Source organism: Ovis canadensis, chromosome 15, assembly GCF_042477335.2.
Source record: "Ovis canadensis isolate MfBH-ARS-UI-01 breed Bighorn chromosome 15, ARS-UI_OviCan_v2, whole genome shotgun sequence".
In the NCBI taxonomy this organism is placed as follows: Eukaryota; Metazoa; Chordata; class Mammalia; order Artiodactyla; family Bovidae; genus Ovis; species Ovis canadensis.
Genome location: NC_091259.1, coordinates 83,449,895 through 83,476,426, shown reverse-complemented (window position 1 = coordinate 83,476,426; position 26,532 = coordinate 83,449,895). Strand labels below are relative to the sequence as shown.

The 26,532-nt window shown below is 53.7% G+C and overlaps 1 protein-coding gene and 1 long non-coding RNA gene across 10 annotated transcripts in view; one reads left to right on the top strand and one right to left on the bottom strand.

Moving 5' to 3' along the window:
• The window catches only part of AMBRA1 (autophagy and beclin 1 regulator 1), a 173,822-nt gene that overhangs the window by 144,631 nt on the left and 2,659 nt on the right, over positions 1 to 26,532 (top strand). For all 9 annotated transcript variants that reach the window (XM_069554016.1, XM_069554017.1, XM_069554015.1 and 6 more), the window contains 3 exons: positions 12,509 to 12,648; positions 19,984 to 20,076; positions 21,325 to 21,518. In XM_069554016.1, coding sequence (XP_069410117.1) covers positions 12,509 to 12,648; positions 19,984 to 20,076; positions 21,325 to 21,518 — 427 coding nt within the window. The remainder of the gene's footprint in view (positions 1 to 12,508; positions 12,649 to 19,983; positions 20,077 to 21,324; positions 21,519 to 26,532) is intronic.
• Positions 20,507 to 22,408, bottom strand: LOC138420684 (uncharacterized). The gene is made up of 2 exons (XR_011249269.1): positions 22,007 to 22,408; positions 20,507 to 21,535 (listed from the first exon to the last, which is right to left on the bottom strand). It is a non-coding gene; the product is annotated as an uncharacterized lncRNA (long non-coding RNA).

Here is a 26,532-nt window from a genome sequence, read left to right as displayed (position 1 = left end):
GTGTAGCTTCTGACTGAGATTCCCACATCCCACGGGGGCTCATTTGGCCAGGGTTTTGTGAAGGGGAGTTGAGCATTTGAACAGTTCTCTAATTAGATGGTGTTTAAGCTCCATCTCGAGCTAAGAACCTGTGAGTTCCCTAGCACTGTGTGCTGTGCTACTTACCGTTTATGCTCTTGCTTATGTGTTGTTTCCTGTTTTCTTTAGCCATGTGGTATGTCTGTTTAATCCACCCAATTAGGTTCAGTGTTAAGCTCCGTAGGGGCTTAGCCCCCAGGGCCGCTCATTTAGTGCCACACATGTAGATGCTTGTGGAATTCAGGCTGGAATCTGAAGCATTGGTTTAAAGAAAAATCCTGAAGACAGGACCCATGATATACAAAGCAGTAGAAAGCAGGTGACCAGGTGCGGTGTCTCCAGCCTCTTCTTGCCCCAGTTTCCTACAGGGAGGAAGCCCTGCTCTGCTGAGCCACTCTCCAAGCCCCTGGAACAAATAAGGCCTCTCCTGCCTGGGTGCCTTTACCTGGAGTGCCCTCTTCTCCCCGAAACCCACTGCGTGCAGGCTGCTTCCCTGCTGTGGAATCTTCTAAACAGGGCTGATCACTCCCCAGTAAGGAGCACCCTGTCTGGGTTAACACTCGTCACACCAAACTGCCATTCCATATCTCCATGTCATTCTCCTCTCTTGGCCCAGGAGCTCCTTGAGAATAAGACCCCGTCTGTTTCGTCTTTGTGAAGTCCAAGTACCTAATAAGGAACCTGATATTGAGGAGAAGCTGAGGGAATAAAAGAGAATCTTTAGAAAAGCATCCTTATCATTTCCAGCTTGTCACTAGCAGGACCAGTGAAGGGTGACTTCATGTGCCACCATGCCTCTGGCAAGGGTAGAAACGAGGCATTGTCTGCTCTTGACATCATAATGACAGGAAGGTTCTGATTCTTGAATTCCGCGTGACTGGAAATGTTTGACATTGAATGATTGGGAGGGGACTTCGCAGGAAGTTCATCAAGCCTGTTTTCTTACCTAGAGAAATGAGGATGGAAGGTGAACTTTAAGTATTCTTATGTTAAGCAGATTTGGTTGATAAAAGTGCCTGGCGTCTGCTTTTCACCACCTAGAGTCTTGGTCCTTGCTGTTCTTCTTACCCTTCTGCCTAACTATGCAATAATGGTTTCTAATCATGAATAGACAGGAGCAGTAACGGACATCTCCAGCCTCTTCCAGAAGCCAGGGCTTCTGCCCGACTTTTGGGCACAGCCTGCCATCCTAGCAAGGTTCCTCTCTTCCATAAGTAGCCAGAAACACCTGGCTGAAGGCAGACAGCTCCAGGGTGGAAGCCAAGATGCTATCACAGATGGGGCCCGCCGCGCAGGGGGTGCAGTTGAAGTCTGCTGTGGAGATGAGGGGCGCAGGGCACCCTGCCTGCTGCTGCATGCCTGACAACAGGAGCTGCTTGTCAGGCCTCCCAGGCTTGTCAGGCTTTTGATTCTCAACAGGCTCCACCTGCTGCTTAGCAGGGGCTTCCCAGGTGATTCAAGAATCCACCCACTGATGCAGGAGACATGGGTTCGGTGCCTGGGTTAGGAACTCCCCAGAGTAGGAAAGGCAATGCACTCCAGAATTCTTGCCTGGAAAATTCCGTAGACAGGGGAGCCTGGTGGGCTACAGTCCATGGGGTCGCAAAAGAGTTGGACATGACTGAGGACGCCCACACCACTTAGGAGAGGAGCTGAGTAATTTGAAAGCTCTCATTTGGGAAGTGTTTCCTTCACACGGGAGGCAGGATCTGGGCTTCTCGGCAAGGTTTTTGCTCACCCTGTGTCCACCCAGTCTGACTGTAAACTCCCATGCTACAGAAAGGTTTCTGGTTTTCCAGGTCTTGGTTGCCCCTTACCTCTGAAGGCACCAAAGCGCTCAGCACGTGTCTCTGAATTAGTCCCCGGTGGGAGGGAAGACACCAGCTTTTGGGGACAGCTGTGCTGTACCACCGTTTAAGGCAAGAAGTGCCATTTTTGTCTGAGAACAGGACACAAGGGTTTAATGGGACAGTAGAGCCTTTCCCTCTTTGCACAGGTAAGTGTGGTTGGGTGTCTCCATCCATCGTGTCAAGCTCTGTCTGTGAAGGGGCTATGGGTCCTGGGCCTGTCCTGGAGCTCCTCTCTCAGGCCCCCTTCTCCATGGGGTTAGCTCTTGGAATTCACTGTGCTAACATTGAGAGGTGAAATTGTTGGGCCAGCAGATGTTCCTAGGAGAACATCCCCAAGAGCACTGACTTATTTTAATTCCCACTGAGGGACCCGCTCTCTCCAAGAGATGATCCCTTACCCAATCCCGTATGAACACTGTGAAAATGAATTGCTAATTGCTCTTAGCCTGGGTGCACTTACTAACAGCAGCTCTTCAGACCTGTGGATCGGTGCTCCTCAAACTGCAGTTAGAATGCACGGCTGCTACTGCTAAGTCGCTTCAGTCGTGTCCGACTCTGTACGACCCCACAGACGGCAGCCCCACCAGGCTCCCCCGTCCCTGGGATTCTCCAGGCAAGAACACTGGAATGGGTTGCCATTTCCTTCTCCAATGCATGAAAGTGAAAAGTGAAAGTGAAGTCACTGAGTCATGTCCGACTCTGTACGACCCCATGGACTGCAGCCCACCAGGCTCCTCCATCCATGGGATTGTCCAGGCAAGAGTCCTGGAGTGGGGTGCCATCGCCTTCTCCAGAATGCACAGGGTCCTAGTTAAAATACAGGCTCTACTTCGGACCTAGCAAGAACTGGGCGAGGAGGGGACCAGGTATTTGTATCTGTCACACAAGCTTCCAGATGATCTCATGTGCACTTGAGTGTGAGAACTGCTGTTCTTAATGACGGTGTTCTCCATTGTAGGTTTCTGCCCTCAGCCTCTCCAGCAAGGCAGAGGCCGTCTCAAGTTCCCTTCTTACTGTGGATTTGTGTGCAGCGCTTTGATCCTTTGCTGATTTTGTTGCAGGCACAGTGGCATTTGTGTTTTTTCCTATCAGACTCTTAGCTTTTTGGCTGTCCGTGCTTCACCTCCCATCTTTTCTCAGCTGTGAGGGTTCTCCCAGGGTTCTCCCTTGAATATCTCTATGTGCCGAATTCTTTTCTTCCCCAGGTTGAGTTTAATTATTACCCTTGTTTCTAGGATCTAAAGTCCTCAGATATTTGCCTTCCCTGCTTAATAAGGCTGGGCTTAGTCTTCCCAATGTTAGTATCATTGGCAAATCAGGAGAAATAAGGCTGGACGCCTGTTTTACGTCTCCCTTCCCTCTGTCCATTTGAGGCCCCTCCAGGCTGGGTATGCTGCTGTCCAAGCCTCAGGGCCTCACTTGCCGCCAGACTCCCTCACACTTGCTCCTGTAGGGCTTTTTGTTAATTTCTGTTTTGTTTCTAAGTTAGACATTTAGGGATTGCAGAGCCGAAGTTTTGCTGAATTCTCAAAACACTAAACTGCCTGAGTTCCCTCTCTGCTTTCATTTCCTAATTGGAACAAAGCACAATATTGTAACTGAAAACAGCAATTAATTTTCTAAAATTGTGGCAACTGGCACAGTGTAATAACTTTGGTTGTAACCAAGTGAAAGCATAAAATAACAAAAATATAAAATTACTAATGAAACCAGAAATAGTCATATAGCAAACCGTTCTTCCAGTTTGTATGGGTAACAAGTGCTGTTTTACCTAGGAATGGGGGCAAGAGTCAGCGGTGGGGGTGGGGGGGGGGTGGGAGGCAGTGGTAGGGCGGTTTGAGCCGGAAAGCAAGAATACATTTCGTGGTTTCCACCCAGGAATTAACAGGTGTTATGCTTCTTCTCCCAGATGCATAGACCCCCCCCCTCCCCACAGCAGGTGGGGGTTGTAGGCATGTAAGTGGTTTAATAAGAACTGACAGGGCTTCTCATCCCATAACCCCTGCTTATCCCAGAGGCACTGGCCGCTTGACTCTCAGCAATGCTGGTTTGCTTTTCTCTCTCTGATCATTATTTTGGCGGGGGGAGGGGGGGAGGGGGGGAGGACGGCAGAAGTGATGGACGAGCGACTTGAGTGGGAGAAGCAAGCCCTGGGACGGAGAGCAGTTTAGCTCTCCTTTCTCCCTGAAACAGTATCGTGCTGTGTAAGGCAAAGCCTCCAATAACTTAAGGGCCAATTTTATTGAAAGCTTTTTCTTTGTGGCTATGTGGTGAATCTGTATTCAAGGGTTGAGCATCCATTACTCAGACAGATGGTTAGTTTGGAGGGAGTGTTGGGAACAGAGCCTGCCCTTCCCTCCCTTCACCCCTGTCTCTCTCTCTCTTCCCCCTGCTTCGCCCCTACTCACTGCCTTCCTCTCTGCTCTCCCACCGCCCCGCACCCCTTCTTGACCCTGAGAGTTCTGCTCTTCTGTGCTGGGCTGTCTCCTGCTGTACCCTCTCCCTCGAGCGCTCCAGCTCCACACATATGCATCCCCCAGGACTTTCCTGGTGGTCCAGTGGTGAAGACTCCATACTTCCACTGCAGGGGGCTTTGGAACTAAGACCCCACATGCCTCAGGGTGTCACCAAGGGGGAAAAAAAAAAGATATGCACCCACCTCATTCTCAATAGTTCCTAGGCAGCAGGAAAGGAAGGCGGGCATTTTAGACCTGCAACCTACTCATATCTAACTGGGCAGTAGGTCTCGCTGTGTATTCCCAGGCCTGAGTCCGCATCATCAGGGAACTTAAGAGAAGCGCAGCTTCTGAGCCCCATCCCAGACCTGCTGAATCCGCAGCTCTGAGGGTGGAGCCCAGCCATCCTTGTTTTCCCAAGCCCTTCAGTCGGGTCAAGACTGGGGACCAGCCGCCAGCTGCTCGGGGCTTCTGGGCGGACCCGTCAGCTTAGCTTTGCTCTCTGCTCTCTTGGTGTCACTTTGTCTCTTCCTGTCCCTGAAACCTCGCCTGCTTTATTTCTGTGGCTCCTTCAGCCAGATCTCTCAGACCCCGTCAAGAAGTTGAAAAATTGACGAGGACCTCCTCCCCTCAGCATTTCTGGATCCTGCTGGCATCCGAGTGATGGCACTTTAAGAGCTAAGGCTATGGGGCCTTCTTTCCAGTTCTAATTAAGATTCTTACCTGCCCACAGTTGACTTCACTCAGGCCCATGCCTGTTGGGCTACGTGCTATATGGAGATTCTTAGGCTTATAGAGTGAGAAGCAGCAGCTTTATCTTTCTCTCTAGGACCTTCCGCACCTGAAGGAGTGGTTCTTGAGTTCCTTTTCCCGACATTCAACCCACTGTTGTCCTTGGATGGGAGATGCCGCTATGATACCCATTAACGGCTGTCTTAGTGTCACCTTAGTCATAAAGAAACATTAATTGGCTTTGTTTCATACCCTTCATAGCCATCTTCACAGAACAGCCTAGGGATGACTGATAATGATTATTACCACAGGTTCATTAAAATGAACCCCAGAAAAGACTTGGTGTCCGGAGTGCTCAGGTCAGTCATAACTAAATCGGAGCTGAGACGCTGGGTCAGGATGGGTAGCCAGTGCTGTCAGCTCTTGACCAGCATTATGTAACTGGCATCTGTAGGCCTGTCCTTGCTCCAGTCCTCAACATACACTCTTTACCATGGCTTCCTCCTTGCCCTGAATTTAGCCTGTGATCACATCTAATCATCTGCACTTATTAGATTCTAAAAGTCTGATATTCAAACGTGACCTATAACTCTAGTTCAACCCAGAGTATTCTCCAGAAATCTTCAGAGAACTGAGCCTCTTCTTAATCTTGTCTGGCCTTGGGAGTGGCAGACACCGAAAATAAAGAGATTTTATTTTTGTATCCTGGAAGGGTACTATTTCTTCAAGGAGAGATGGGGATAAAAGAGAGACAGCTTTGTTGTCAGAAATGATTTACTCCTTCCTAAGATTTTTGTCCTCATTAATTTTCTTAAAGCTGCCTGTCAGTTGATTAAAAGCCGCTTCCGCTGCAATTATCTTAAAGTTGACTTCAGAGATGTGGTTGCAAAGCATCCATCCTCAGAAAGTTCCTTTCTTCAGCACGTCGTAGGAAAGGGGGAGGGGGTATGGGAGAAGTCAGGGGTGTCTCTGATGTGATTTGTCAGAGTAGGGAGGGGGCAAGATACAAAACTGAAAATAACGTTAGAGCTGCAATCAAAGCCATCCGTTTAGGCAAATTTTTCCCATGACAGATTCCTTCGACTTTGACAGGTTTTTCTCTTTTTTCCCCTCCATGGCTTCTTAGTAGAGCACAGCCTATGCTGCATTTTATTCTTTTCACTCAAAATCTTACTGAGCCCCTGCCCTGGGCCAGATACTCAGGTCTGGGAGTCCAGTGAACAGAATGAATCTGATCCCTGCTGTCCTGGTGCACACACGCTCAACGTCTGGCTTCTTATTGGCCTTGTCACTGCGGCATCCCCAGCCTCCACTGTGCCCAGCACCCAGGAGGCACTCCACGCTCGTTCTGGGAAATGACATCACTCTGAAGTCGTGTGTGCCGTGTGTGCCCTGTGCCTACATGAACACACACCCCTATGCACCGGTACCGTTGGTGCATCTGGCCTATGCCTCACGAGATGGTGATTGGACATAAGTGTTAGACGGAATCCTCATGTAAATGGGGTGTCTTGCTGCCATCCACAGTCCTGCCCAGCATCAGCGAGTCTCTCGGGCCTCTAGTCCCAGCCCTGAGACATGCTGAGAGGTTCCCAGTGGATGTTTCAGAAGTGAAAGGTGAACCATTTTGTTTTTTTTAAGAATTGGTTGGAGAACTTTTCCATTTCTAGAAGCCGAAAGTATTTTAATGTTACCCCGTCTTGAACTTTCTTCTTTCAAAAAAGTGTGGATCAAGTGAAACGGACGAGGGCTTCCCTGGTGGCTCAGGGATAAAGACTCCACCTGCAGTGCAGGAGATGCCGGAGATGCAGGTTTGATCCCTGGGTTGGAAGATCCCCTGGAGCAGGGCAGTGGCAGCCCACTCCAGTATTCTCACCTAGAGAGTCCCATGGACAGAGGAGCCTGGCAGGCTGTGGTCCATCGGGTCCCAAACTTAGCAAAGTAGATGAATATATTTGAAAGACTCCCTTATCTGAGCCGAACGTCTAGAGCAGCTCCGCATTTGGCCATTTCCTTTGAGATTTAGGAAACTGAAGAAAAGTATAAGAACTTGTGCTGCACAGAGGTGTGGGCACAGGAGGCAGTAACGCTTTTAACCTCAGGAAGTTCCGGGAGTCCTGCATGCCTTGGTATTCGATTCAGCACAAAACGGGATCCCTCAGCTGAAGTCATCTTTGTGCTGCAGTCCTAATGCTGAGAGATGGTCTTGGAAAGCATCAGGCCGACCAAAAAAGAAAATTCTTGTTCTCTGACTGTCCTTGGGATCCCTTTGAGAGGAACAGGTGAATAAGACAAAGTCTGTAGGTCTCCACAAATCGCAGGAGATTGGCTGGAAATGACTTCAAGGCACCAGGTTATCAGGAGCAGAGGAGGGCAACGGGTTCCCAAGAGTTAAGAAAAGGAGCTATTAGCTGTTCTTTTCTGCTAGGAGAGCTTTGGTTTAAACATGGGCGATCTAGGAGATTTGTTTTTGCTTCAGCCGAATAACGAGGAAAGAGTAAATGACTTGGTATTCTGATTTTTATTCTTAAATAACCACTTCAAAACCAATATTCTATGAGTTCTAAACTCCAAAGTAGTATATAAAGAAGGCTTGGAGACAGTCAAAGAAATGAAAGTTTCTGAAAAGCAGTCAGATTTTCCTAGGAATGAAGAAACTTCAATAATACATGCGTCTAAAGCAAATCAGCAGCCCAACAGAGAGAACAGGTGACTGTAGTATCCCTCCCCCAGCCTCCTCTGGGATATATGCATTTCTCAGCCTGTGACAAGATGTGTAGCCATCCGTTTCCATTGAAAAGGTCAGCTGTCTCTTAGCATCTGCTTTCCATTGATTTTCTCCCACTTCCCAGGGAGTTAATTCTCTTCTAGGAACCCTCTCTAAGAGCTTAAAGCCGCCCCTGATTCCCATCGCCACCCAGAAGCCATTTCTCCTCCTCACAGTTCTTTCTGCCCCGGAGCCCCTGTGGCTTGGCGACTCCTCCCACGGCCTTTCTGCACGGTTTCCAGTTGTCCCCTTCCTTCAAGCCGCCTTCATTGTCTTAGTTAAAAACAAGGGCGAAAAAAAAAAATAAATAAAAACAAGGGCGAAAAAATAAATAAAAATAAAAACAAGGGCGACCTGCGGGCAGTTCTTGACCTCTTGCCTTTGTGTCAGGGTCCTCGCTTTCAGGATGGTGAGATTCCCAAATGTAAGCAAGATAAGCGCAGAGTTCTGTTCTTGGCTGATCTGAGCCAGTGCAGTTTGCTGCTTGGACTAATGGTCTGAGCTTTATTGACACGCAGTGGAAAAGAAAGCATCTTGTTGAGGGCAGCAATTCATTTTTCCTCTAAATTTTAAAAGGATGAAGAGGAAGGTTCCCCACTGCGTTCCTCTGGCTGCCTCTCCTTCTTTTCTGTCTGTCTTTGAAGAAGAAACAGGACCCTTTTAGTTTTGATCCTGGAACCTTTTCCTTTTGTTCCTACTTCCTGTTAGTTAAGAGGGTTTGAGGGATGGAGAGGCGAGTGGTACAAGAGACCATCTTGGGCCCCAGAAGTAGAAGAATCCTTGTCTTCTCCCACTCCCTGAGAACTATAACCATCCTGGCAACCTGACTCATCCCCTATTGACACGCTGAGACTGCACTGACTGAAATATGTGTTCCTTCTGGCTTATTGATTCCAATTCTGTTCATAGATGTTAGAAATGAGAACAGCCTCCTTGGGGAAGCGGGGGGTCCTCTCAGCATTTGTCGTCTAGCAGGGAACAGCTACAGCGGAGACAGGTTAAAACCAGGGCTCTGCAAACGTGCCTCAGCAGCTGGGTTTCATGTCTAGCTCCCCAGAGGGACCCCAGGACCTGATCATCCTCCTCTAGTATATAATGGTGTTGTAGCTTGTCTTTGGTCAGAGACCGGGAGGAATTTTTGGTAGGCTTTGTCCTTAACATCCAGCAGGGAGTTTCTGGACACCTGACTAGTGTTAAGGAAGGCTCTACTGGAGATATATTTGGGGTGCCTTAAAATAAAGGCCAGAGCTTTCTTTGCGCTTCTCTCTTGTTGGTGCTGATGGACTTCGGGTTTGCAGAGTTAGTGCCAAGCCCTGTTGGAAGTGTGGGAGGAGAACCCACAGATCACTCAGTCACAGGGTTGGAAAGACTGATGCCTGGAACCGTAAATGATCTGGGAGTAGCCAGAGCTACCCAACCATCTGTCAGCATCGGGGAACTTGCTGCCCAGGTATTCAGTTATCTATGGAGCCGATTGTGAGGAGTCATCCCCGGTCCTTGAGATGCTTTGAGCTGTTAAACTGCATCCAGAGAAAGGAGTGGAAACCCCACCTTTGGGTGGTTTTCCACGCAGAGCAGATACTCATTCCTTGAGGGTCCTTTAGTTCCAGGCATGTGTTAAATAGAAGCCCTGGATCTGATGGCCGCTCAGAACCTTTACAGCAGGGATCCTGCCTCCTCTCTGCCCTCATCCCCCCTTGTCTTTTTGCCCTCATCTCCCTCCTTCCCATCCCCACATTAGAATGTGATAAGTAAGCAAGTGCTTATCAGGAATTCTGGAGGCTGCTGATCTTCACGTGGCATTTTCTGGCTTCCTGCCACAAAGCAGGATTTAGCCTAATACTCAAACACTGGAGGAGATGGGCTCTTGGGATCTGCCCTTTCAACACTGTTGAAGGACCTGGGGAGGGGGGGTGTGCCGTAGCCAGAGGACAAATTGATGCCCCGTGATTCCTATAGCCATGAGGTTATGAACAGGGCCCTGCCTTGCGGCAGGGCCTTGGGGTCTCAGCCTGTAATTGCTTCGCTTCAGTCGCTCTGACCTTGTCACGCCTAAGCTGGGTCACCCATCATACTGGCTTCTTGAGAGTTTTGTCCCCAAAGCAAGTTCCTGTACTTGAAAGCAAATTGATAGTATTTGCTTGTTAATCCCTCTGCAGTAGCAGACCATAAAAGCTAAATTTGTGACATGTGAGGTGTTTGTTTGCTTCTTTCTTAGGAACATTTCTAGAAAAGAGTCCCCTTATTCATAGGAGCCCTTGGTCAAAACACTCAGCACAACCTTAAAGCATTTGATTTCTGAACCATATCGTCCCCCTTCTTGGAAGACCAGTTTCCCTGGCCCTTCTGCCCCATTGCCTGCAATAATGAATCGTTACGATTTGAGGGAAGACTCTTGTGAGCCCCATGAGAGCTGCCACAGGTAAAAAATGAAGTTTCCCTCATCCAGCCACTGAAATGAACACACGTCCCTTCTAAACTCTGGATGTATCCCCACGTTAAATTATCTGACCTTTGGAGAAGGAAACTTGAACGCGTTAAGAGATCCCAGCCACAGTTGCCTGATGACAACCACTTTGTCCTTTGGGTTTGTATACCGAGTCATATTTACCAGAGAGCCGATAGGGTCGACAGAAACTATTGATTATCTCTGTGAGAAAGGATGAAGGCACCACACCCACCCCCTGACTTGAAGGAGAAGAGCTGCTTAGGTGCAAAGGGCAGAACATTGCGCCTCCCATCACATGACAGTCAACCAGTGAGGCTGGTAGAGGGGACGAGCCATGAACTCCTTCCCGGCTCCTGCCAGACATGTACGTGCAAGGAAGAGATTACCCAAAGGTAATGACTCGTTCAGAAATTCATAGACTCCGCTGGGCCCTTTTTCAATAGTCACCTCAGACCAAAGATTTCAGGAGCCCTGGTTAATTCTTATATCTGGAGTTAAGTGAGGTGGGGAGGGCATAGGAGGTTCCTAATGCAGCAGCAGCCACGGGGCAGCCGGTCTTAGGCCTCAAACCAGAGCCAGTTCCTCATCTGTTACAGACCCACTTGACCTCAGGACCACAGCAGCGTGCTACTAGCTGCCCAGGCACATTCCTCAGCACCACAGAAGCCGGAGAATGTTGACGACGGGATTCTCTGTGTGTGTGTCATGCCTCGCGCCCACACGCCACTGAATTCTCCTGTCTGGAGACCGTCCTATTAAAGACCTTTCAGATAGACACCCAAGGCACATGAACATATCCCCAAATGCAGGGCTTCTTATCACTCGATTTCTGTAAATGGTGTGGAACCTTAGCTCAGTAGTTAACTTTTGAGGGGAGTGGGGTCTCTCATCAGGATAATGAGAAAAGCAATTATTATTATGCTGCCCTAGATTCATTTTTAATATTGCTTTCTAAACCGCGCTCTCCTTTGTTCTCTCATTTTTCCCCCTTCCGTCAGCCCTCAGCGACAGGTAAAGGCAGATGAAGTTCATCCTTAGCTTATAAAAAACCTAAAAGAGAAAACTTTATATCTAAAACTTTAGTGTATAAATTCTCAATTTCATGTCCTTTTCATAGGCCCTGATGACTTTTTTTTGAAGCCCCAGATGCTGGTTCCTGGAAATATTGTAAGAACCAGAGATACCGTTTCTGAGCCTGCACCAGGCATTTTATATACGTCGTTTCTCTTTATCTGCCCCATTATTTGAGTGCTGGTGCTGTCTGTTGAAATGGAGATCCGGAGACATTGTTAATGCAGTGATGTCAGGACTCAGACGCAGGTCTTTCTAACTCTAAAATGTTGCCCTTCACCCTTGCACTGCCCGGCCCCTGTCTCTGACTGAAGTCGATTCTGGAACATCCTGTCGATCAAGTAGCCAGATCTCACCTTCAGCCCAACCCGAGACAGAGCTAAGCTGCCCCCTGAGAAAATAGTAGCTTTGGAAAGATGTAAGGAGATTCCCTTTGGGAACTGGTCTGTTTAATGGTGATTTTGTATACGCTAGAAAGAACTCGTGTACCTGTGTTTTCAAGAGTTCCCTCTGCCTTGCTTCCTACATCTTACTGCACCTTTTCATTTTCCTTAAGAATAGCAGTTTTAACGTTGCTCTTAATTAGATGAATTAAGAATGTTCTCTGATGTTATCACCCCCTCCCGCCCCCCCATCACCTTCAGTTCCCCACTGCCGTGAGAGTGCTGTGGTTTCCGTGGTAACGGGGCTACCAGGGGAGCTTGGCTCTCCCTGGTTTGTCTGGCCAGAGGAAAGTTTGGGGCAATGCTTCCTGCTGTGCTGGGCTCTGCATGGGGCTCTCCAGGGGGTTAAGTGAAAGCGATGAAATGAGACACATTAGAGGCTGTGAGGTGAGCACAGCGAAGCTTCCGCTGAAAAGTCCACATGTGCCCTGAGATTTCCTGACCGGTCCTTATCCCTCACCTCAGGTAAGAGGGCCCCGCCCTCCCCTGTGCCTTCCCAGGCTCTCAGATAACCTTCCCAGTCTAACCATTTCCTTTCTTCCCTGTGGTTAACTTGCTTCAGGCCATAGGAGGGACTTGGTTTCCCCCTGGATTTTGTTATTCTTGGTAACAGACTGTTTCTCCTCCCATTCTCTTGTCTTCCCTCTTTCTCCCCCACCCAGAGAGTTTTCAACGTCCTTTACCCCATGCCTGCTGACCAGCGGAGACATGTCAGCATCAATTCTGCCCGCTGGCTGCCTGAGCCGGGGCTCGGCCTGGCCTACGGCACCAACAAAGGAGACCTGGTGATCTGCCGACCGGAGTGAGTGGCTGGAGGGGGCCAGGGGGAGGCGTGCAGGGGCGTCCAGGGGAGGCCTGCAGGGGGTGTCCGGGCGGAGGACTGGCGTCGGCAGCGTTCACCTGCAGGTCTGGCTGGTGAGGTGCCGTCTTCCAGAGGGGAAATCCGAGCCTTGCTAGAGCCTGCCGCATTCTTGGAATCACTCCTTAAAGGGTCCTTTCTACCTCGGGAATGGTAGCTCTCCATTCCGGAAATCTTCAAAAGATTGGTGTAGTTACCAAGTGCTCTTAAATATAAGGCAGTATTGTTTTTTTCTTTGTTTTCCCTTGTTCTCTGGTTTCCTAGTGATAGTCAAGTTTCCCTGCAGGCAGAAGCATAGATATCAACTATTCTTTTCTAAACCCTTTTTGAAAAATTCAGCAGGTAGTCTTGGGTTTGTGTAAATGCCACAGACCCTAACTTAAGAAATAAAACCAAGAGAATAGCATTAAAGCCCTAATTTGCCAAGCCACTGATCTCTGACAGCCTGGCTCTATCTGTGTTCTGCCTGTTTTCCTTTCTGCTTGGGCCTCCATCTCATAACACTGAAGGCAGATTGAAAAGCTCAGTTTAAAATGAAAATGATAATTCACTGGTCTTGATTGAAGGAAAGGGTGGGGAGGCGGTGGGGAACCAGAGCATTGCTGTCTTACGTCCTTATGACACCTCCTTCCCTCTCCTCTGGTTTTTTGGGGCAGAGAGGTCCATTCAGGCATCCTGTCATTCAGAGCCCTGGGAGTCCTCCAGGTCTGTCATCCGTTTCCAGAGCCAGCCAGGTGGGGAGACTCGAACTCTGTGCTTCAGTGCAGACCCAGCCGAGGGCTGCGTGGGCCACTGCAGGGACCCAGCTGATTAAGTGCCACGTCTGTCTCCAGGCCCTCCCATTCGGCTTGGAGCCTCGTCCGCGGGGAGTGCAGAGCGCAGAGCAGGCGTGCCTGGCTGGTCTGCTAGGGTCTCTGGCTGTTGGGCGTGTCCACGTTGCCTTTCGATTGGGCCCTTGGTGATTTTTCCCAAAATGTGTGTTTGGGTCAGTTCTGGTGGTCCAGCAAGGGACAGGTGGCTAAGCCCTGGTCAGCCGAGCTAGGTCAGTGGCCCAGGAGAAAGAACGTCTGCTTCTGACGACAGCTCTTTGATCCCGCCTGGAATTTTCAGAGCCCCTTACACGGGGAGGCGGCCGGCTCAGCCCGACCTAGTCAGGCTCCACGCGCCGGAGGCTGCTCGGTTCTGCCAGCCGCGCTCTCCTGGACTCCGGGACTACGGAGCCGGCCCTTTCACCAGCCCCTGGTGCCCTTCCAGAACACAGCCTGCCTCTTCACGGCTGTGCCGCTGTTAATCCAGGTGCTGGATCTGTCCGTTTCTGCCCTCTCCCCAGCCTGTCCGTAGTCCTGGATCTGTCTGCCCTGAACTTCCGTGCCGCCATTCCCCGGAGCACAGGGCGCTGGTAGCCTGGTGCCTCCTCCTTTGTTAGTCATTCACAAGAGGACGCTACCAGGCGTCTCTCCCGAGGCTGGACAAGACTCCCGGGCTGCAGTGCCCCCCTCCCCAGCCCCGTGGTCACGGGCCTTCCGTCCCCTCCTCCCGCAGGGCGTCCTTCTCGGCGCTGCTGCCTCGCCTCTGGCTCCAGCTGCTCACCTTGGCCCTCCCCGGCTCCCAGCCCCTCTTGCAGCAGTGGTCTGCGCTCGGCAGAGGCAGCCTTTCTACTCCGTTTGTCGTGGCCCCACCGAGGCTTTTACATCTGAAACCCCAGCCTGCACACTCGGTGTGAGTCACAGACTCCTCAGCCAGACGCGAAGCTGGCTTCGGCCTCTCTTTTCTCCCCATATGTCGTCTTCAGCACCCAGCGTCTCCGCAGGCGGGAGCCATCTTGGGCTGCCTGGGGAGCTCGCCTGTGGCTTGCTGTTCTTCAGCCCGCCAGGGGTGCCTGACTCTCGCAACCCCACGGACTGTAGCTCGCCAGGCTCCTCCATCCACGGGATTCTCCCAGCTGGAATACTGGAGTGGGTCGCCATTTTCTTCTCCAGGAGATCTTCCCAGCTCGGGTTGAACCCGTGTCTCCTGCATTGCAGGCGGATTCTTCACCACTGAGCCGCCAGGGAGGCCTGGGGAGCTCTCTTCCCCACCAGCAAGTCAGGGCTCCTCCGTGGCAGGAGCACAGCGCCCCATCCCAGGACTAGTTGTGTTGGGCTCCGAGCGAGTTAAGCCTGCTGTTTTGGTGGTGTTCTTTGCTCCTGATGTCTTGGGTCTTGTGGGTCAATGGCCCATACCTTAGGGCTGATATTTCAGGGTAAATTAAGATGGGCAAGACTTTGTCCCAGGTTGTCCAAAGGCTCTCCAGGTCTTCGTCACCTTTATTTCTGTACTTTAGGCAGGAAGTACCGTGGACAATATTCAGGTAAGGAAGTTAAGACCCAGCGCAGGTCTCCTGGTGGATCAGTGACAGAATGAGGCTTCCTAAGTTTGCCATCGAGAACTCTTTCCTGTGGCTGATTCTTAACCTTTTTTCCAATCAAAAACTGCTGTAGAATTCCAACAAAAGCAACATACTGTCTTCCACAGAAAAATATACCACTTGCAATTCTATAACTCTCTTAAGACCTCAGGTGAAGAAAACAGCTCCAGATCACCTTGAGGCATTTAAGTGGGTCAGATGACTGAGGCAGTGGGAAATGACCGAGGATAAGACCATGGACATCTTTTTTCTTTTTTTTAAGATTTTATTTATTTGGCTCCACCCGCCCTTCGTTGTGGCACACGAGATCTCTAGCTGTGGTATGTGGGATCTAGTTCCCTGACCAGGGATCGAACCGCAGCCCCCTGCATTGGGAGCAGGAGTCTCAGCCACTGGACCACCAGGGAACGCACATCTTTTGACCATACTCTGAGTGGTCTCCAGCCCAGGATGAGGAGAACAAATAGGAAAGTAGAAACCTAGCATTGTCACCTGCTGCCTGGCCCCGCATGACACAGCTCCCTGGCACTCCCGTTCCCAAGGGCACACCAGCCGGCCAGCCAGCTGGGCCAAGATGACCGCCCTCGCTCCAAAACAGGTGGCTGTCTGCCTTTGTCTCAGGCTCAGGCAGCTGCACCACATTTTGTGCTTTTAGTCCTGTTCTCGATTTCTCCTCCATTGTCTTAGCCTTGACACACTCTCCAAGCACAAAGACAGAGGTAACAAGCTTCTTGGGCATCTCTTGATGGGTTTTAAGAATCCACTTGACAGTAGGCGAAAAAAGCCTCAGGAAACACTCCGTCTCTCCAGGCGCAGCAATTCCTAGGACAGGTGAGGAGACGAGCCACTGTCCTTCAGCCTGTATGCAGACCCCTTTCAGTGGCCGATAGCCCAGCTGCCCGCCCCCCTCCTCCCCTTCCTAGCAGTGAGGTGCTCCTTGCTCCTTTGCGTCACCCCCCACTTCTCCCAAGCCACTCCTGTGCCTCCAGCTGACCACCAGCCCAGCCGACACCCCCACCAGTGACCGCAGTGGGTGCGAAGTGCCAGATCGGTGTGAGGTGCTGCTCGCTCACTTCCGGCTTCAGATGTCAGCCCTATAGATGCGGGTTGGGGAGGTGCGTCTGGGAAGACCACTGCGTGTCAGAGTCCACTCAGAAGGCAGAATTCAGAGACTTCACGTCAGGAGAAAAGGAGGCCGGAGCGGGGGGGAAACCCCCTGGTGTTCCAGCGGTTGGGACTCAGCGCTTCCACTGCCGAGGGCCCGTGTTCAGTCCCTGCTCAGGGAACTCAGATCCCATAGGCTGCATGGCACAACAGCGCCCCTCTCTTCCCCCCTCCAAGAAAAGACCTTCTTTCCAAGGAGAAAGCTGTGTAGAGCTTTCCAGGCCTCCACTGATAAATGAAAGAAGAATGTTCTCAAAGGGAATTATACCCCAGAAATTGGGAGGTTCTGAGCCAGAGCCCTGTGTGAGAGCGGCGTGAGGGGTCATTGAGCCAGGCCCAGAAGCACTGCTCACAGGCAGCCAGGTGCTGAACAGAAGTCTGTTTGACATGGCTGGCCCTGACTGGCCTTCCCATTCTTCTCCATCCCTCTTTGTCTAGCTTCCAGGAAGGACCTGGAACAGACAGTGGTGACTCACTCATTGTCCCTGAGGACCAAGGAGAAAGGAGAAGGTTGGCGCCGTTGCTTAGCTTAGAGATGGAAATAAGTGACACTGAGCATTGAATGGCGTTTCCACGGCCAGAGAGGGTTATCTCCAACTCTGTTCCCTGGTCCGGTGCCTGGCCTTTCGGCCAAACGCACGAGCTTGTCATAGTCAAGTTGGTCTGACCCCAGAAGGTAGAGCAAATGATGGCTCGCACTGGACCTTTTGGTGAGGAGCAGAGGGGATTGGGGGCGGGGGAGAGGGGAGCGGCATGGTGATCGTCCCCGTGGCCCCTGGTCTGTTTGGCAGTTGACAGCCTCAGTAAACGGCCCAAGTTTGCAGCTCGGGGCTGAGGACGCAGGCTGCCAGATGGGAAGTGTCTGAGGGGCTCTGGGTCGGTGTCCTGCTGGCAGTCGCCTTTTCTCCAAGATGGGAGGAAGGGGCCTGGTCACCCAGGGCGTGGTTTGGTGTGGGCTCGGTGTGAACAGTTTGTTGTCACTCACCAGCCCGGGGTAGCAGGCGGTGCAGAGGAATTAGAGAGAAAGCATCTGGCGGGGCCCCACATGGTATCACCACTTGTCAATAAATCTTGACGAGTTTGTAAATCAGGCTCCGCGGCAGCTGGCTTCACATGGCACCTCACGCAGCCCGGATCTGCTCCTCAGAAGCTGTAGTGGTGGCTTCGCTTCCCAAGGGGCCACTGCTTTTGACTTCTGGCCATTTGCCTCTTCCCTCCCATCAGGTCCTCTCTCTCACCCTTGCCCCCCACCGCCCTGTAGTTCTCAGCCCTCACAAAAGTTGCTGAGGATTTGGTGAGTCAACTCCCTGCAGCCTCGAGGAGAAACAGCTGCTGCCTGAGACCCAGGAAATGTGACCCGCCGCCCCCTGCGTGTCTGTGAGAGTGGCCCGCACTAAGGCTGAGGTGCCCAGACTCCGGGCGCTGGCCGCCGTGCTGGCCCCCAGGCTGCTGTAAGAGGCGCCTGCAGGTGTCAGCGTTGTCTTCGTTTTAGTTACTCCGTCATGTCTGACTCTTTGCCACCCTGTAGACGCCTATGTCCGTGAGATTCTCTAGGCAGGATTACTGGAGCAGGTTGCCATTTCCTTCTCCAGGGGATCTTCCCAACCCAGGGATCGAACCCGCATCTCCTGCATTAGCAGGCGGGCTCTTTACCACTGAGCCACCAGGGAAGCCCCAGGTGTCATTACCCTGAACTTTAGTTCTTCACTGATGTTCTTTTAGAGGGCATGTCTGAAGGTCACACCAGACCACCCTCTTAGTGGAGCTGGGGGCCAGGGGGCGGGAGGGGTGGGGGTGGGGTGAGATTAGTCCAGAGCAGGGAGAGGACGAGCCCTTTTGTGGCTGCAGCTCTTTCCCACAGGTGACGCCTCATCCCCAGAACCTTAGTGACCCTCTGGTGATGGGTTGAGCCCTGCTCCCTCTCGCCTGAGGTGGCATGGCCTCCTGACATGCAGTTGTCACCATGCAGGCCCTATCAGGTCCCTCTTGTAGCTAATCCTCACGTTCAGGAAGGAGTAACCCTGCGTCACCCCCCACAACTCATCTTTTCCTGGTGATCCTCACGACCCTCTGACTTCCGTTTGTTTGCTCTTTATCGAAGAAGTTGTGTTGTTATCATTCAGGATGGTCACCTAAGCCTCTAGGCTTTCGTTGGAGCTTTTCTTAGTTCGAGCTGCCATAACAGAATACCACAGAGGGTGACTTAATCACCTGCCGTTCTGGAAGCTGGGAGTCTGAGATGAGGTGCCGGCATGGTTGAGCTCTGGTGAGGACTCCTTTCCTGGCTGGTAGACGACCACCTTCTCTCCTCTCGCTGTGTCCTCACATGATGGAGAAAGAGAGTAAGGGCTTTCTTTCTCTCTCCTTTATAAGGCCAGAGTCCTTTTGGATTAAGGTCCCAGTCTTATGACCTCGTTTACTAACCTTAATTACCTTTTAAAGACCCTGTCTCTCAGGGTAGGGTTTCAGCATGTGAATTTGAGAGAACTCTGTCTGTAGCAGAGCTTTTCCAGCCCACTCTGCATGCCCTGACCCTCTGAGCAGCAGAGCTGCCCGTTTTGTCTCTTAGAGTCTCTTCACGGACACCAGAGTGCTAATCACAGGGCTCAAAGACACCTCTTTCCCAACTCTTTACCCTCTCACTTCACCACCACCAGCAGCACCCCACCCTGAGCCCTGTGACTGGTATAGGTAGCGTCTTTTTCAGTGGGGAATCTTTAAAATTAAAGTAAAGGCGTTTTGCGTCTTGGCACCCACCGCTGGCAGCCAGTCTTGCTGCCTGAGGAGGCACGTCAGTCTAGAAAAATAAGAGGCCCCCGCTTCCCTCCTGGCAGTTGTGCCTGGGTGAGAGTGTGATAAACTGCCCGACGCTCCACTGCAGGGAAAGAAGGAGCCAGGGCCAGGCCAGCAGCCAGGAGAACTCGATGGACAGAAACCCCTTTCTCTGCCACCAGCCGCCCAGCCTATCACCACTGGAGTTCCTCTCCTTACCCCGGCCCCTGGAGAAGCTTGTGAGCCCTCCCAGGTCATCTTCAGCTCTCCCCGTTGCCTTTCCAGCCTCTACCTGGCAAAGGAGGCTCTCGGGCCAGAATAGAATGAGATGTGGGCCTCTCTGGCTCAGCAGGAGCATTTTTCTGTTAGCCTTCTGAGCTCCAGGCAAAATAAGAGCATCAGGGTGCCCTCATTGCCTTCCTCCTGGCCCCATGGCTGCAAGCAAGACCTATTGGTGAGAGTCTGCATCCACATCCTGAGCACTGAGCGTGCCCTTCAGACAGGGCAGTCTGGTGAGGACCCCTTTCCTGGCTGGTAGACGACCACCTTCTCTCTTCTCGCTGTGTCCTCACATGCCCTTCAGACAGGGCGGGCTGTGGCACTTGGGCGTCTCCAAGGCCATCTTAGCCCCCGCCTTGGACGGCTGAAGAGTATGCGGAACTCGCGGTCTGTGACTGGTGTGGCTATGTTTTTGCTTCTCTCAGCCCCCAAGAGGGGCCAGTTAGGCCCTGGGCGATGGAAGAGGCTAACGGCGCCACTCCAGGCGTTGGGGCTGTGGGAGATAACATCGGGCTGCTTTGCGCTGAGCATCCTCATGGAGCATCTCTTCCCAGCCTCAGCCCAGTCCCGGGAGAGAGGAAGGAGGGAAAGGGAGCGAGGCGTTCTGGCCATTCTCTAAACGCCTTCCACTCTGTCTCCTCCCAACTGATTTCCAGGGCCTCAAGCTCCGGTGTTGAGTACTACTGGGACCAGCTGAATGAGACGGTCTTCACTGTTCACTCCAGCAGCCGAAGCAGCGAGAGGCCTGGGTGAGCTTGTGAAGGAGGCGGCCCGCCATCCTTCCCACTCCAGTGGGGTCCAGAGCGGTGCCCTCGGACCTGGCCTGGGGGCTCCGTGGGTGTCCCTTCTCAACGAGATCAGCTCCCTTTTGGTCGGCTTCGCACTTTGGGCTTTTGTATGAGGTCACATTCAAGAGAAGTATTTCATGGCTAAGAAGCAGAACAGAACCTCTGCCCTCTGAGTCTTGATTGAAGACCAGCTAGGACCCCGTCCAGCCCCCCAGTCCTGGCCGCGGTGTCTAGGGGAGCCACAGTGAAGAGAGCTCTGGAGAGGGATGTCCTCCCTAGGAAATGGCTCATTGGTAGCCTCCCACACGACCCAGGCCTTGGGGACCAAGCTGCCCAGAGCTGCAGCCCAGGGACAAACCCTCCCCAGGGGCCGCTTAGTAGGAGCCTGGTGTTGATCCTCCCATCATTTAATTCATTAATGGAGACGGAAACATTCTGAGCAAACAAAGCTCTGGGTCAGTGATAAAGCCAAAGCAGTCGCTGCTTCCTCGAGGAAGTCCCGGGCACAGTCCCCAGAAACAGCTCCAGATGGGAGGGGTTGGTGCCCATCCTGGACATCACGGGCTCCGTCCGCTGCCAGCCCTTGCTGTGCTGAGGGTCCATGCCCAGGAAGTGCCCAAGGAAGGGGAGGTTAGCTTCGGGCCTGGGCCTCGCTCATCGGCAGCTGGTGCGCCCTGCTTGTTAGGGTCTGTTTTCAGAGGCCCTAAAGGAGGATCCTTTACAGCCTCAGTAGGAGTCCTCTTGAGTCCTCTGTAGTGGAAGTTCCAAGAATGTAAACTGGAATCTTGTCAGCTTGTAGTTAGAAGGAAGGAAAAGCTAAAGAGAGAAAGGGCCACTTCTGGCTGCTCACCCTTGGACCCGTGGCTTCTAGCCACTCAGCTGGTGGCTTCCTGAATGTTGAGTAAGTATCTTTTAAGATCAGCCATCTCTGCCTCCCCAGAAAGGCCCTCATTGTTTGAGTGACTGGACCAGCCTCTTTGCAAAAGGTAGATGGTTCTGCCACCTCCTTTTCGCTGTTCCAGGACGTGGACTGAACTGAAGGAGAGGGACACGTACAAGTTAACTGGCAGCGGGAGGCCACTGTGGGAGTGGGCCTTGGCCTGCAGGCCCTGGTCTGGGCTGTGCCGGGTTCGGGCGCAGAGCAGGCAGGGCTCTGTGGGGCCGCTGTCCCCAGCCCTGCCCGACTCCCGTCTGCCTGTCTGTCCCTAGCACCAGCAGAGCCACGTGGAGGACAGACAGAGACATGGGCCTGATGAATGCCATCGGCCTGCAGCCCCGGAACCCCACCACATCGGTGACGTCTCAGGGCACCCAAACTCTGGCCCTGCAGCTGCAGAACGCGGAGACCCAGACGGAGCGGGAGATACAGGAGCCGGGGGCGGCAGCTTCAGGTCCTGGTGAAGGTAGGAGCCGTGTAATACTAGGGGGGAAGTGAGCCGGGAGGGAGGGAGGTGGTGAGGACCACTCTCGCCCCTCCCTGAGGCTCCCGCCCCATGCAGACAGATGGTGCTGGGAGTGCACCACAGCCACCAGGGCAGGCACCCCTCCCACGGCGCCTCCTTGGGCAGAAATGTCACTTCCCCGATCTGGGCCACCTGTTGCAGCCTCCTGGCTGCTCTTAGAGCTTGGGCCAGCCCCCGCCAGGAACCCTGACCTCCTTATCCTCTAAAACTTGGAGGGCTCAGAGAGTCACCTGGTCAGAAAAGGCAAGAGGGACACCCTGCTGCAAGCTCACATGCCAGACAGCTGCCAGGGCAACCCCCCACCCTCCCCACCCGGGGTAGGTATCTCCCCTCTCCAGGCCAGCCGAGTCGGGAAGCCCCTTACACACACGCGTCCTTCACAGCCATTGGGGCTACAGCCTGGCTCACCATCAGCCCCTTCCTCTCACCTGTGGCAGGCGTGGCTCTGCTGTGGCTCCGTGCTGGCCTCACACTGCTGAGAACCAATTAGCACCTCCCTGCGTAGCACTCGGGCCCCCTTTGGAGTGTGTTGGCAGCTGTGTTAAATAGGCTGTTCTCACCCGGTCGCTCTCCTTGCCCCCTGCCCTGGCCCCTGGCTGCTCCTGGCTCCAGATGCGGCAGCCTCCAGGCAGCCCCGTCTTCTCTAGGTCTGTGGTAAGCCACCTGCTCAGGAGAGCCCAGAAGACGACAGGTGTGCTTCGGGCAGAGGAGCAGATCTGCCTGTGTGCCCTCAGGGCACAGCCTGTATGCACAGCCCCGCCCGGGCACTGTCCCGTGGCTGCCGCAAGCTGCCACGTCTTACAGCCACATCCCCTTTCGGTCTGTGGCCCGGCCACTTCCTCCATCTGCTGGGTGGAAACCCCCAGTGTGGGCGGAGTGACTGGAACGGCCCGATCCTCACTGAGGAGGACAGAGCATGAGCACCTCCCACCAGCCCCGGGCAGAGTCCTGGTCTGGGCGGCCCCTCTGCCACGATCGCATGACCCCTTCCTGTCCTCCGGGCATCAGCTGCTGCAGCTGCCAAGACAAACAGGCCTTGGTGCTTCCCCGAGGAGCTGCAGTCTAGAGCGGGAGGCAGGCACCCAGCGGGTAGTGACTTCTCATGATTAGAATCTCGGGGCTGCAGCGGAGGGGGAGCCGCAACCCGGCTGTGGGGCTCAGGGAGGACTCCTAGAGGAGGCGACCTTCCAGGATGAGGAGGAGAACGCCAGGCAAAGTGGGGTGCGGAGGAGGACAGGCATTGCTTGCAGAGGGGATGGCAGCTGCAAGGGCGCCAAGCTCAAAACCATTAGAGTCTGCACCAAGGACCACTGCAGGCTCTTGTTTGTGGCCGGTCAGCGCGTGTTGAGAACTGAGGCTGGACGCGCGGTGAGGGCAGGTTACAGGGAGCTGGTTCAGGAGGAAGGCCTTCACCCCGAAGGTCAAGTGCAGCGGGGCCGCCCACCTGAGAAGAAGGGCGTCCTCCCGTGTTCGCACCTGCCAAGGACTCTCCGATTATTTCCTGACTCTCATCAGCTTGTCTCTGACCTCTAGTCAATTATGATTGTGAGTGCCTTTCTTCATGTTTAGGGGTGGGGAGGATGGGCTGGCAGGAGGCAGGAGAGTCTCTTTTCCAGTTTTAGAAGCCAGAACTTCATTCTTTCCCAGTCTTCCCCCTGCAAAGCAGAGCTGTTGGTGGAGGGCGAGCCCTTCAGAGGGGCAGTCGGGTGGGGAGCTGTGGCCGAGTAGCTCAGATAGCTCACTGCATCTCTCTCTGGCCCAGCGACCTTGGCCTGGAGCTCTGGACCTCTGGCTCTGAAAGGGACAACGTCATAGTCCCTTGCAGAAAGCCCATGCCTAGAAAAAAGGGGAGCAGATACATGGGGCTTTGTCCAACGAGCCAGCCTCTTCTCTGTTGGGGCCAGGACCTTGTCCTGGGGTGCTTCGTCCCTGACCGCCATCTGCTGCTGCTGCTCTGGTAGAGGAAGCAGGAATCAGGGGTCTCCTTGGGCTCAGACTTCCTCCCTGGTCTGCTTTCCCCATCTAACAGGCAGGCACAGCAGCTCGCTCTCTCTCACACACACACATCTCCCCTCCCCTCCTCTCCCCCAACCCACCCCCAGTCAGCAAACTAGCAGCCATGTCTGCAGAAGCACGTAGAAGAAACCGCTCATCAAGCTGGTTGACTCTTCTTCTGGGTCCCGTGGGGGTATCCCCGTGCATCCCTCCACATGCCAGGGGCGCAGGCACCTTAGGGTGGGCAGCTGACTCCACTGGCAGCAGTTGCCATTCTCTGGCCCCTCTCTGAGCCCTTTCCCATTGGCTAGCACTGAAGGGTTCTCAGCTACTCCTCATGTTCATGTTGGGTAGGAATTGTATTAAAAATCTATTCAGTTCTGTCTAGGATTTCCCGGAGGAGCCCTCCATGGGGGGAGTTGGCAGGTGTTGACTTTATTGCTAGTCCAGAGTTAAAGCTTCTCTGCCCTGTCACTCCAAAAGCGAGGGGACGCATCCCTGGGCTCTGTGTTTGCTCCTAGCACTGCCACCATGCCTCCCTGGCATGCAGTGGGCCTTCCGCAAGTGTGGAATGAATGAAATGAGCCGAGGCGGGGCCCTGTCCCCCAGCTTGGCTGTGCTGCACTGCTCGGGGAGCCCACAGCTCTGCCTCTGACCACTGGGAAAGGTGGTTTGGACCTTTCTGTTGTCTGGGGAAGGCGATAGTATGGCTGCAGGAACATGGGCCATGGACCAGGGAAAAGCAACCGTGTGGGGAAGGGACTGAGTGCCCCAGAGATCAGGACGGGCAGCTCCTCCCCTGATGTAACCTGGCCCCCCTCTTCCGGGCGGGGAAACGCCAGAACTGGCCATCATGGGAAGTTCCTGATGCCACCCTGATCTCTGCATCCAGAACGCACCTTGCCAAGGAAATGATCTGTGTCAACACGAAATCAGTCTCCCATTTTTCAAAGACAAAAGGAAATGCTTTTGCTGCAAGGAAGCCGACAGCAAACTAAAGTCCTGCGGCCGCCTGGCTTCCGGAGCGTAGCTTGGATCCCTGGCCAGCTTGGATCCCTGGCCGCAGCTGCCACTCCCCGCAGGCCCTGGGCTGTTCTCCTCTGGAGGAACGTGCTGGCAGCCCACCTTGGCTGTTAGCCTTGGCTCAGAGTTCCCAAGAGGGAGGCCCAGCTCACAGCGCTGGCTGAAGCTCCCCGCATCCAGCCCTGAGGAAACCGTTACTGTGTATGTTTTAAACACTTCAATCTGAATTATTGAGTACTTCAGTACTAGTGTTGAGTTAGGCGCCAGGAATCCAGAGGGAATCAGAATCAGAAATGAAGCCGTGCCTCTTGCCTCACACCTGAAGTCCAGAAAAGAGACAGACGTGTTAGTGCGCCCCCAGAGCAGGGGCAACACGTGGCCAGTTTTGGGAGGTTCCCTGAAGGCTGGAATGCCTGTAGGTCGTCTGGGAGCCCTGGAGTCACCCACACAGTCATTTGACAGGTAGACTCCAAGTGTGAGCCCAAAGGGGATCAGAATGCAGTCTGAGGCCATCAGGGACCTGGAGCCGAGAAGGGAGAGAGACTGTCGTGCAGAGGTGGAGGCCCTGCGGGGCTCAGAGCAGAGGCAGCCGCGCCTAGCAGGCCCCTGGCCGGGGCGGGGGCGGGGGTGGTGGTTGCCCTTGAGAACAAGTGGCCTTGGGCCACTGGGCAGTGGGCCGGTGAGTGACGGGGAGGAACTCCACGGTGTGTGCAGGTAGGGGTCTGCACACCCCCGGCGGTGCCGAGTCTGGGGGTGTGGGAAGAGGGGTGGTCAGGGAAGCAGCTGGGACCCCACCGGAATGCCCGTGAGCATCACAGTGGCGTCCTCACCACTTTGAGGACTTGGGATTGCTGGGTTTTGAAGAGTATGGACTCAGCCAGAACCCAGTGGCTCCAGCAGAATTAGAACGGCAGTAGTAGCCGCCCAGAGGCCAGGTGGAAGGGGAGAGAAGCCCACAGACCGGTTCGGACAAACAGTCGCAGCTGCAGTGACAGGCGGCTGGGACCGCAGGTACCGGTGCAGCAGGAACGGACAGAAGGGCCCAGAGTCAAGCGCCCACAGCTGTGCTGGGGCCTAACTGTGACAGCTCCCTGAGGGCCCCAAGCGGCCCTGCCCAGCCCCCAGAGTGAGGTACGGGAAAAGAGCAAAGTGTTCAGTGGGCACGGTGCCCAGCCAGGGAGCACCAAAGCCAGCAGGCCGTGGGCCAGCCCACTGCACACCCCAGACCAGGCTGGGGAGCCCTCGGTACATGGAGCGCTTGGAAAACCGTGGGGGTGGCAGTGAGCACAGGGGGTCCCCTGGGCCCTCCCCCGGCAGCCCTTTTGGCTCACAGCGTAGACGCCCTGCTGGCAGCGAGGCCCTGGGTACCCTTTCCTCTCACTCCTTACCCGCCGCTGAACGGCTCTTCCCATGAGCTGCCTAAGGGGGAAGCGCCTAAAGGCAACTGTCTTGAGGGGTTGGAGGTGGGAGGGTAGAATTTACCAGAAAATCTGGAGAAAAGCAAATCAGCGCTGGGGAGTACTGTCTTCCCGAGGAGGGAGCGCCAGCATACACCGCACGCACCGGTGAGGACGGAGGGGCCTGCCGGGACGTCAGCACAGCTGGGTTGCCCAGACGGTGCCTGGACGCCCAGCTCTGACCAGGCAAGCAGGGTCAAGGCGCTGGACGGTGAGGCAGCAGAGAAAGTCTTGCAAAGATAGCAACTGACAATACGCCAAAAGTTCAAAACTCACCATCGAAGCCGCCCAAACTGCAAAGTCCCCAAGTGGCCAACAAATAGCCAAAGGACACAAACCCGTCCATAGTTTGGTGGAGCGGCCCTGGCAGCCCGGAGCCTTGATCATAGCTGCCCACAGGCTTAGACCACTTACGTGCCCAGTGAGCGCTGAGCATGAGCGAGCAGCCCAAGCTAGAGAAAGGCCCCTCGGGTGGGACT